Source organism: Alternaria hordeiaustralica, assembly GCF_023758085.1.
Source record: "Alternaria hordeiaustralica strain BMP 2776 chromosome Unknown scaffold_6, whole genome shotgun sequence".
Classification (NCBI taxonomy): Eukaryota; Fungi; Ascomycota; class Dothideomycetes; order Pleosporales; family Pleosporaceae; genus Alternaria; species Alternaria hordeiaustralica.
The window spans coordinates 1,092,514-1,103,932 of NW_026056778.1; the positions used below are offsets into that span (position 1 = coordinate 1,092,514).

At 52.5% G+C, this 11,419-nt stretch overlaps 4 protein-coding genes across 4 annotated transcripts; 1 reads left to right on the forward strand and 3 right to left on the reverse strand.

The window, feature by feature from the left end:
• Positions 1-677: 677 nt before the first annotated feature.
• Positions 678-2,622, reverse strand: J4E84_004262 (uncharacterized protein; the record flags this gene model as incomplete). Its single annotated transcript, XM_049386870.1, has 3 exons — positions 678-1,632; positions 1,681-2,429; positions 2,491-2,622. The coding sequence occupies 3 exons, from the start codon at positions 2,620-2,622 to the stop codon at positions 678-680; spliced, it is 1,836 nt and encodes a 611-aa protein (XP_049245640.1).
• Positions 2,623-3,200: 578 nt separating this feature from the next.
• J4E84_004263 (uncharacterized protein) lies at positions 3,201-4,260 on the forward strand (the record flags this gene model as incomplete). Its single annotated transcript, XM_049386871.1, has 2 exons — positions 3,201-3,262; positions 3,318-4,260. 2 exons carry the CDS (start codon positions 3,201-3,203, stop codon positions 4,258-4,260), a joined length of 1,005 nt encoding a protein of 334 aa, XP_049245641.1.
• A 69-nt stretch (positions 4,261-4,329) lies between these two features.
• Positions 4,330-6,488, reverse strand: J4E84_004264 (uncharacterized protein; the record flags this gene model as incomplete). The annotated part of the gene is made up of 2 exons (XM_049386872.1): positions 4,330-6,181; positions 6,397-6,488. The coding sequence occupies 2 exons, from the start codon at positions 6,486-6,488 to the stop codon at positions 4,330-4,332; spliced, it is 1,944 nt and encodes a 647-aa protein (XP_049245642.1).
• Positions 6,489-7,053: 565 nt separating this feature from the next.
• On the reverse strand, positions 7,054-8,915 carry J4E84_004265 (uncharacterized protein; the record flags this gene model as incomplete). Its single annotated transcript, XM_049386873.1, has 4 exons — positions 7,054-7,361; positions 7,409-8,136; positions 8,190-8,539; positions 8,598-8,915. The coding sequence occupies 4 exons, from the start codon at positions 8,913-8,915 to the stop codon at positions 7,054-7,056; spliced, it is 1,704 nt and encodes a 567-aa protein (XP_049245643.1).
• Between the last annotated feature and the right edge of the window lie 2,504 nt (positions 8,916-11,419).

Genomic DNA, 11,419 nt, shown 5'->3' on the forward strand with positions numbered 1-11,419 from the left:
CAACGAAAGCCATGGCGTGTGTCGCTGCCAAGGTGTTGGCAATGAGGCCGCTCGCCGAAGTAGCCGCACGTCGGGACTTCGCGTCTTACCAGACCCCACGGCGTGGTGTTGAGGCGTCGTCCAAGTGTCTTTGTGGTGTTTAGTCGTCGCGGCCAAGTGGTATCCCGATGCAAACGGGGGTCGTGGCATTTCTTCGTTGCACGGTATTTTCTGCGGATCGTTCGGCCTTGGGCTATGTGCCTAAGTTGGGTGTTGCGGTGTTATCCTGGCTAAAGGCTAGCGAGTGCCTTCGTGTGAAACTGAGGCGGGCAGGTGTGGCGCAGGTACTCCAAACATGGGACAGGCGCGTCCTTGTGGCCTGCGCAAGCGCAGAATGCACTACCTTTCGCGATCAACGCCACTCAATAGAGATCGAGAAAGTTCAAGGGGTTTAGCCTGAGTTTATTGAGATGCACCGTATCTGGTCACCGATTCCACGATAGATTACGTATTTCCAGAGAACCTTGGCATAACTAGAGAAACATCGTGAATTTCCCTTTTGAAATCTTAGTTTTCGAGCCAAACCTTGAATCGCCCTAAGCAGCTGGGTACAAGACCCGACCAAAGTATCTCGAACTACCGTTTCATCGCAACGTCCCCGCGAGAATATACCGGCTTGCCTTCCTTCATCTACCCGTTCACTCATCGTCAAACTCATCGTCGGAAGCGATCTTATCCGCACTCTCCTTGTTCGAGCCATCAATCTCAGCCTCATCCTCGTCATCATCGAGACCCATGCCCTTCTTCAACCAGCGCACTTCCTTGGGCTTCCGTTCCATCCAGAGCTCGTTCGGGATCCAGGTATAGAAGCTGCACATGGTTTCCTTGATGTCGTCGAGAATGGTCATGCCGCCGGACAGATGCATGACGTTGGCATCCATCTTCAGACCCACGAAACAGTCCTTGATGATGTCCTCCTCAATCCAGAACTCGTACTCTTTGCCGTCGCCAGCTTTGCGCGGCTTGCCGTTGGGATACTTGGTCTTGTCCTTGGGCAGGTCCCACTCGTCACAGTCGCCTGTGTACCATGTCTTGCACACAAGCTTGCCGAGAGGTTTAAGCTGGCCAAGCTTATGTTTGAAGAGATTGCTCTGCTCTGCATATGCGGACCTCGTGTCGTCGTCAGGGAGTTGAATGGCGGTGACCTCAAGATAGACATTCTCTTTGCTGAGAATCTGCAGATCTCCTGACTCGAACATGTCGTACTGCGCATCCGAGCCCAGAACCGCGATGCCAGTACCGAACTTGACCCTGGCCTCTTCCTTCCGGATACCGATCTCGGAAACAGTCAGGCCTTCCTTCTTGAGGTCCTCAGCCCACGACTTATCGCCAGTATATATGTCGGCCTGGGCGCCACCGAAGACAACGCTAGCGGACTTGTTGAAGTCTCCGGGTAGGGCAAGACCTACGGAGTTGACCTTGGGAAGCTCCCGCTCGGCCTGGTCACAGATTTGGAGCGCAGTGGCAAGCTGATCGTCGAATTCGGGGCAGACACGGTGAAAGCGAAGATATCCGAAGAAAGAGCGGGGCACTTGACAAGCGTTCTTGATGGCGTGCGAAGCATAGCCGTAGTGGGCAGGGTACCAAGATGATCTGTAATGGTCAACATCGCGTCAGGCAAGGTTAGGGTCGTAGGCTTACAGGAAAGCTTTGCAGACAGCTACAAAGTCAACAACCCACCGCTTCTCATCGGACCGGTCCCAGGGTACGTTGTGGATGGCGAGGGCCCTCGCAATCTCCTCAGCACCCATCTCCTTCATGTCGTGCTTAGAGATACCTTGGTACTGGCGAGGACCGGATTCTATTCCACCAAAGCGCATGAGCTTGTTGAAGACATGTGCATACATCTCATGCATGCGACGCTTTTGCTTGAAGCGCTGGATGGCAATCTCGATGCGCTCAACGAATGACTTGTCTGGAGCGTACATTTCCTCTTCTTCGGCGGCTTCCGCAGGAGTGAGAGTAGGCTCCATATACGCCTTTTCAAATCCGGTAGCCTTCAGCATGTTCTTGGACACTCCTTCAGGGTGCTTGATCTTGGCCTGAGGGAGTAGTGGTACTGGGTACTGGGCGGGCTGCTGAGCTTTGGCCTTCCGTGATCCTGGAGCATAGGCGATGTCGTTGTCGTCGTCGGCATCGAAGTAATCCGGATCCAGAATGCACTTTCCGGTTAGAGGAATCTTGCGCTTGATGGTCTTTCCGTCAGCAGAGACTTCCAAGAAAGCGCTCAGTCGAAGAGCTGCAGAAACGAGGGACTTGGGCTTGTATTTTCGCATCTTTTGAAAACCACAGATGCGACTGACGGAGACGGGGATGTTCTCACGCCCGCCACAGCACTGTAACATGTGCTTGTCGGTAGGGAGATTTTCATCGGAAAAGTAGAACTCCACCTTGAAGAACAATTAGTTCCTCTGTAAAACTTACCGCGAGACTGGGGACTGGGAAACGTACTTGACGACGGATCTCTGCCCCATCTGGGTGGTCCAGCACAGTGCCGGTGACTTGAGAAGTGGCAGTGATGTTGGTAGAGGCTCCGTTGGGAGGTCCTGCGTGCGCAGAAAGTGTTGTCATTGCGGTTGCCATGTCTGCTACTCTGTGTATTGAGGATTAAGGATATCAGAAGCGAACTGGAAGAGACTTGAAGTTGTAGAGGGTGATGTAGAGAGGATTGGGCATGAGAAGTCGGCGCGCTAGTGAGGCAGCGGCAAACGATGCTTCGCGGGTGATTGCGTTGGCCCTGGGGGTGAGAGAGCGCGACTACCTCGTGTTGGTGGTCGCAGCTTCGCATTCTGGACATTGCGCTCATACAAACGCCTTATACGGTGAGTGCATCACCAGCGATCCGATGGATGCAGCACCACGGTGAGAAGTCGACTTGTTCATTGCGACGCATGCGACCTTTCTTCGGGCATGCTGCTACGAAATTTGAGTGAGATCATGTCTGCCATACAATTTCAGATTCTGCCCGGCAATAGAGTGACTAGATGATATCGAACACACGAATCATGGATTCCATGATGACAGCATTGGCTGACTCGTGACGGAGGACCCTGAAACGCCCGTGGGGCCAGCCAGCCCACCATGCATCTTCCACCTAAACACCAACCACGAGTGCCATTACATTGATATCCCGACCAAACGCTCCGTACAGTCCAAGAAACATGGCCTCGAAACAATACGACGCGTCGAAACTCGTGGCATATGGCAGTGCTGCCGCTGGCCAGTAAGTCGCTACCGGCTGCCTGTCAGCCTCGTGTACCAGACTAACACAACAACAGCGACGGCGTGCTCAGCGACCCATCCGGCGGCGTAGTAGTAAAACCATGCACCCTCGCTGAAATTGACTTCTACGAATCCCTCGCCGACCACCCAGACCTCGCGCGCCATCTCCCCACCTTCATGGGCCAGCTCTCCCTCTCAGCCGACCAGACCGCCGCTACCGAGTCCGTCGAAAGCGGCACCATACAAACGGCCGATGGTACAATCGAGCGCCTGCATGGCAAGAAGCTCGCGACCGATCTTCACATAGTACTAGAGAACATTACACACGGCTTCAAGAAGCCGAATGTTCTGGATCTGAAGCTTGGCGCGCAATTGTGGGACGAGGCTGCAAAGCCGGAAAAGAGAGCGCGGCTAGATGCTGTGAGCAAAGAGACTACAAGCGGCAGCCTGGGTTTCCGGATAGCAGGCATGCGCACATACAAGGGAGCTGAGGTACCTGAGGTTCCGGAACATCTCAAGGAGTATGTTGAGACGGATAAGGAGGGCGGCTATTGGGTGTACAACAAGATGTATGGACGCAAGTTTAGCGCCGAAGATGTTAGTGAGGGCTTCACAGACTACATCTTTCCTGGCGCCAAATCAGAAGCGGAGCTTGACCGGGCGAGGGAGGTGCTCGCTTACTTTTTGGGCGAGGTGAAGGACATTCAAGAAGTCTTCGAAAGCAAAGAGAGCAGGATGTACAGCGCAAGCATACTATTGGTCTATGAGGGCGATGTAGACGAGTATGCAAACACCAAGCAGAAGCTACGTTCCGCGCATCCCGAAGACGAGGATGAGGACGACGAGGAAACTGTGCCTAAGCTAGCCGAAGTCAAGATGATTGACTTTGCACATGCGACGTGGACACCAGGGCAAGGGCCGGACGAGAACGCGCTGCAGGGTATGAGGAGCACGGCAAAGATATTGAAGGAATTGTTGGACAAGGCGCAACACGACTAGTTCATCTGTTGGGAGCCCAGAATATAGACAATGTATACCCAGAAGCACAGCTTAATACTATTACCGAGTCTAACTATTCCCTAGTAGTGTATCATCCCAATTTCCAACTCCTCCCATCAGTGACTCAAAAAATGCTGCGTCTACACCTTGAAGCGCCCAATCGTCAGTTCCGGCGGCCCACCCTGGATAATATTGCGACGTGTCGAAGATATCATCAGAAAGTGCTAGCGATGGCTGTATCGACTGAGGGTGCTGGGTGCCAGGCTCTGGTACCAGCAGGTTGGATAACGGATTGCCGTTGATATCCTGACCGAAGGCAGAAATGTTGTCATCGACACCCACCGGGTTCGAAGAAGAGGGCACATCAAGCGTTGCCGCAGCAGAAGTCTGGGATCCTGGCCATTGCTTCGTGATGCCGTTCGCGCCAATCTTGATGATCCCAAAATACGGTATTGAAAGCTGAAACTGTTCGCCGCAGCCCTCTTCAAGCCGATTAACCGTGCTCTCGCTGCTGTGACTGAATCCACGCGCGGCATCACTTTCAATCAGCAGCAAGTTGCGAAGTTGCTCAGCGCTCTTGCCCGTGAGAGGATCGTTCGTCTGCGTCTCGACGAGTTCCAGCTTTTCGACCAGTTGCTCCACCATCGCGCGATCACCGGGTCGCTGGTGGACTAGAAAACTTTGATCTTTCCAGCGTCTACTGTCTATGTGCGCGATCAGTATTGTCATGCCCGCCATTAGCGCAAAGAAGTCTGCTGTGTGGCACGATTGGGTAGAGATGGGCCGGAAATTGTGAAATGCGACAAATCTTGTGAGAATCTCTCTGGCCGCGTTGATGCAGGTGATCTTGGCGTACATGTGGAAGTCAGATCCTGTAGCGCAGCGTATGAGGAAAGGCAGATGGAGAAGATGAAGCAGGTTGTACTGGTAGATCTGACTTCGAAGCCGCATTAGTTCCTCAAAAGTTTCTTTCGCATTTGGCTGGAGACCAGTGAAACTGGGCGCGAGCCAGTATTTGTCTGGAACTAATGCCGCGACGTTCTGGAGGTCGCGGTCTATTTTACGGGTAGCCTCGATATTCTGGTGTGGATCTCCTCGGTTGCGGTCAACGATACCAGCCGCAATGAGCGTATGTGCTCGATCGATCTGGCAGCTTACACTGGTCCCAGGACTGGAGTTCTCCACGCTCATCTTTTGGCCCCCATGAGGTAGGCCAAGCATCAGGCTAAGATAGCTGTCCATATGAACAATCCGAAACCAAAGGAACTTAGGATCCACCCTGTGCTTGCTCTCCAGATACTTGACTGGCGGAGGGTTAGACGTATCCAGTCTCATCAGCTGCGCAAACACCATGGCTCTTCTGAAAGCGATCCAAGCTCGTCGAAGGTTGCCGGCGTTAGATTGGAAGGTGGCTTCGTAAACGATACATTCTAGTCCTTCGATGCAGCCTATTAGATGGTCTTTGGTGACGACCATACGAACAACTGTTTCCACCAAGCGAGTGGCAAGGACGCCTGGATCCCCCGAGATGCAGTCGCCCTTGTTGCACCGAAAGTACTGTAGCATGAGGGCGAGGATGAGCATATGCCTTGCGATCAGAACCGGAGGTGTACGCGAACTGTCAGGAATTGTAGCCAGATCGTCGGCAATGTCCAATGATTCGTTTTGTGAGTGGTCGATGGATGTCGTGAGACATTGGTAGCTGTACAAGGTTGCGTTGCGATCGGTCTTGCACAAGAGCTCCAGATCTTGTTGCGGTGGATACGCTCGACGTAGGGCGGACGATATACTCTCGCCGTCTTCAGTTTGTAGAAGAGGTTGTTCCGGTGTCAGTGCGGCTGAGCTAGGGGTTGGAAGTTGCACATGGCTGATTGTGGCGTCGTCTCCTGGATGTTCCGATCGCGCAAGCAATGCTTCTGCCCTTTGCAAGCGTTGGAGAAGCTGCTCATATGGAATATCAGGAGGATTGGCGATATTGTTTGAGCCTCTACTAGGACGCAGCAGTGACACTTCTTGACTGCTATCGTTGCGTCCAAGGAATTCCTCTTCCGGCTCATTTTGGAGAACGCATGGCACCTTCCGACGGCGACATGCGACACATATGGTGTCAGACGTCGCATCGAATGTGCATCTGACCTTTCGCTTCTTGCAATGCCAGCAGCTTGTTGTTCCTTTCCGAAGTTTGCGCCGTTTGCTGTGAGGCTCGAAGTTGGTGGTGTCGGCGTCATTGACGGATGATCCCGGTGAGCCTTCCATGGCTGGTGACAGTAGCCTGCGTTGAGGGCACGGTGCCTCCTCTCGAGCAAAGCGACCAAACGTGTGGCACGCTTGGATCTAGTGAACTTGTTGCTGGCATCGTATCATAAACAGATGTGATGATGGTGACATAGGGAGAAGTTAGTAACTTAGGGGCGAAAGGGGAAGAGTGAGGGCAATCACCGAGACCTCGGCGGAAGGTTCTCCGCCGAACACATCCTTCAGGCATCAGCAAGGCCACCAGCCAGCCACCACATCATGGAGTCGATGCGCAACAGACTTTCTTTGGTTCGGCCAGAAAGCGGCCGCGTTTGGATTACAATTCTATGGTTCCTTCTGCCATTACAAGATTAGACAACACACATGCCTCAAGCGTGTCAAGCCGATGCATGCCCAGGTGTCCGAGTGTCGCCAAAAATGAAACTTCCCTCTAGGTACAATCTACGTATCTCAAGCACAACTCTAGCAATAGCGTCGCATTGGTCGCAAGTGCGGGCAATCTGTCGTGTAGCATTACCAAGATAGAGCGCGTGTGATCTACGCAGCTCCAGCCTGCACCTTTTCCATGTTCAGCTTCTTGAAAGGTACCAATGCGGCAGCCACGGCAGCTGCGCCAGCCAAAGCGGTCGCAATAGCGAGCGCGACCTTGATGCCCGCCATGTATGCGACCACTATGCCTGCTATGTCTTCCGCAGCAAAATTGTCCCGAAGTTGGGTCGCACCAGATCCAACTACTGCCAGCGGGTTCACGTTCGGTGCTGTGCTCGCAAGCGTGTTGATCATGCGATTGACGAATCCAGACTGAGCCGCAGTCAACGAGAACGCACCGCCGATGGTTTGGAAAACTGCCATGTGTTAGTTAACTCCACATAAACAGAGCTGATTTGCATACAAAAAATCGTTGCCGTCGCTGAGGACATGTCCTCTGCCTTTGCATTGGCCTGACCAGTATTGATGGCCATCTGGAAGCCTAACCCGACTGCGATACCGTAAAAGGCCTGATAGCCAATCCATTTGCCCAGCCCAGTACCAATGTCGAATGTATACATTAGACCGGTAGCGATAGTCGCTAGAAAGGCACCGCCGATCATGAAAGGTGCAGCATAGCCTGTCTTTGAGACAACGCCGCCACTGACGATGCTACCCAAAACCATCGCGAGGACCAGTGGAAGGTTCAGCACACCCGAATTAATTGCGCTGCGGTTGTCGACGCTCTGAAAATAGAGGGGTAGGTAGTACAGCAAGACAAGATATGATGATGAGAAGAAGAAGATGAAGGCAGATGGCTGCCATAGTGTTCGCTCGCGGAGAAGCCGGGGTGGAAGCATCGAACGCTCGCCATTGAAGATCTCCCATGTAATGAAGGTAATTGCGATAACGACGAAGCCTGCCAACAGGCCGATGACGTAGCTGCTGTTCCAAGGTCGCTTTTGGCCGCCATTTTCGAAAGCTAAGATGTACGTAACGATGCCGCCCATGACGAGAGCAATGCCGAGAGGATCCATTTGCAAGAGCTTTTCCTTCCAAGTCGCCTGGGTGATGACAGCTTGTGGTGGAGTCTTGTAAGTGAATAGGATCAGTGCTGCAGAGGCGCCGCCGATAGGAAGGTTGATGTAGAAGCTGTACCATAATTAGCATGTGAGCGGAACAGTCATGAGAAAACATGAACATACCACCACCGCCAGCTCACTGTATCTGCGAAGACTCCTCCCAAAAGCGGACCGACGACGCTAGAAAGGCCATATACAGCACCAACAATCCCCATTAGAGCTGGTCGCCGTTTAGGCTCTGCCGCGAACGCCGCCATAGTGAACGCCCCAGTCACTACGCCGGCGGAGCCGACGCCAGCGATTGCGCGGCCAACGACGAAAGCTATGGAATTTGGAGCGACAGCGCAGATTAAGCTTCCCACCTCGAAGACGACGATAGCACCCAGGAAGGACCACTTGAGTGGGAAGTACCGGTAAAACTTCCCAGACATGGACTGAAATCCGCCGAACGTCATGAAATACGCGGAGCCATACTAAGATATGTTAATCTTCAAAGACCCCGAGTAGCTACAGCGAGAGTGTAAAACTTACCCATGAAACCATGTTGAGGCCTCCAAATTCGTCTGTAATCTTAGGAATGGCTGTCCCAAGAATTGTCATATCGAGGGCCGTAAGAAAGACTGCGCAGAGTATGGCAATCAATATAGGCGCCAGCAGTATACCACTCGGATAGTCTTCTTTGATATCATCGGGCTTCTCGTCTTGTTCAGATTTGACATCTTCCTCGATGCCTTGGTTGTTCTGCTGTTGCGCCTTCTCCTCAGCGATGTTTTCTGGTTCCATGACGCCGCCAGCCGATTGTGCTGTTGCATCGAATGCGATCGAGGTGTGGAAGTTGTGTTCGTTCATCGTGTGCATCTGGAGGATCGAAACTAAGGACGATGTTGGCGGGAGTGTTAAAGGGACAGTTTGCAGCGGTAAAGGAGAGTGGAAGAAGTGTCACACATATACTGATGTACGGACGAATACATGATTCGGTTCTTCGAGCAAAGCTCCGATTTCTTTGGCTGAGTAGATATTCGTCGGAGGGCGAATGGAGGGCGAGCGCTTGGCACATGCTTCCGCCGAAGGTTTCGGCGGAACCGATTTGCAGCCTACATTAACATAGAATCATGCAAAGTAGGTAACCTAGCGTTAATGTAGGCCTTAAACCTGTTTCATTTCTTTTTTTTTGTATAAGGTGCTTGTGTAAGACGGCCCTGCTGGTCGGATGCCGACGTCGGGAGCTTGTGAGGTCCCCCAACACGGCATGCGAAAAGAAGATCTTCCCATGGGCGGCTTCCGACGTCCAATGTGCGTTGTTGTCCAAGGTTTGGTCTGTAATCACGATTCACGTTCAAGAATCGTCCACCCGCGGAACTGAGTGGCGCGCATCGTTATCGCAGTAATCCAACAGACATATGTTTTGTAAGAGAGGTAGTGCATTGCGGGTTGCTATTTGTGGTTAGTCAGCTCTTCATTAAGAGTCGGGATGCCACCTCTTCCTCTTCACACATCTACCCCTTTCACGTTGCAATGTCGCAAGATCTCCGTTCAAAGATACTTCTTCCGCTGTACATTTACCCACATCCGGGTGCATGGAGTCCTCTCTATACAGCGTAGTGTTTCCTTCACCGCTAACACGAAGTCTCACTGACGTCTCTCAGCATCGCCGCGGCGCCGGATGTTCAGTTTCTGGTAATCATCAATCCGAACAGCGGACCGGGTGCTGCACCGTGGTGGCCGAATGAGGACTATCTCCGGGAGATACCGCGGCTAAATGCATTGCCGAACGTCACCACCCTGGGCTACGTGCGCACAACCTATTGCAAACGGCCTGTTCAAGACATCCTTGATGATATCGAGTCGTATGATGGAAGAGGTCGAGAGAACAGCGGGGATAGAGTGGACGGCATCTTCCTTGATGAAACAGTGAATCTGTACTCGGAGGAAGTCAAGAGCTACCTCGACACCGTTGATCGCAGAGCGCATGTACTTGCCGGCGTCGCGGAGGAGCGAATGGCAAGTCTTCAATTATCCATGCTGGACGGATGAGAGTTACCCAAGCTGACTAGGCCAAGATCATTCATAATCCTGGCACAGCAGTCAGTACTGAGCTCGCGACTCCGGGACCAGAGGTCACAGTAGTTGTGGAAACAGCCTACAAGGAGTTCGTGACCGAAGAGTACCAAGAGTGGCTTGCTACTTCGCCGTACGAACGGTCTCGTACTGCGTATATGATCCATTCAGTTCCGCAAAAAGATGTCGAACCGTTGACGAGAGCGCTGCGTGAACGGGCCGCGTACTTGTTTGTTACCAGTGCATCTTGCGACTTCTACGGGCAGTTTGCCGAAAGTTGGCCTAAATTTGTCGCCTCGCTAGCGCAGCCCTGAACGCAAAGGCAGTCAAATTTCTTGAGCGTTCGTTGCGATAATCGGTGACTGTGTTGAAAGAAGTCGTAGAAGGTGCACATCTATGCAAACCTTTCTCCACGAGCAGGCGTCATTTCCTTGGGACTGTTTGACGGTCAGGAGCCGCTTGATATCGCGATTGCTTGGGTTCCGGACAGTCTTATGACTACGCCTTTGAACCTAGCCCGCTAGTTCTCCGACCGTTCTCTTTCTTGCTCTCCTAACGCTTCCTCGATAGTAGCCCATATCCTACACCTGTTCCAAAGTCCGTCAGGCACGTCAAGTAGACGCTCGTCACATCCACTGACCCGAAAGCGTTTCTTCGCAAGAAGCTTCGCGGCAAACTTCCAGTCCCAGCAAGCAGTAGGGTCCACAAGTGCTGCATGTGGAGTGGTAAGATGCTGCTCGATCCACTTGGTGTCCAGATCCCAAACATGCGGATGTAGACTTCCATCCCGGAGGCTGTCTCGCCAGAAAGCAGAATCGAGTGGTATCTGCAGAGCCAGCATCTTTGAGGTACAATGTAGTGCTATGACAGACTGTATTGGAAGGTAGCTGCACACCACATCCAACAATTCCGTCGGCAGGCGCTCCAATCTTTGGGGTTCGCGCGTTGCTTTTGGCGTACACTTGGATTCGTCTCTACGACGCGGCGAAGTCTGCAATACTTTATGTACGAAAGACGCGATATCTCCCACTTCGATGGGATCGGTGTAGAACTTCTGTGAATCATTAATGGCGAGCTTGAAGGACATATTGTGGTTGCCTACATCATACTTTGCGCCCCACCATTCTAGCCTGCTCAAAGCCAATGCGCTCCTAGGCCCATAATCGCATGAAGAAGAGCAAAGATCGAAAATGTCGTTTGATGTCTCGAGTGGCTCGTCTATATGGCATTTTCGTCGAATGAAACGCGCACTCAACAGACGATACAGCAGTTCAAGAGCAGATGTCGGCACAGCA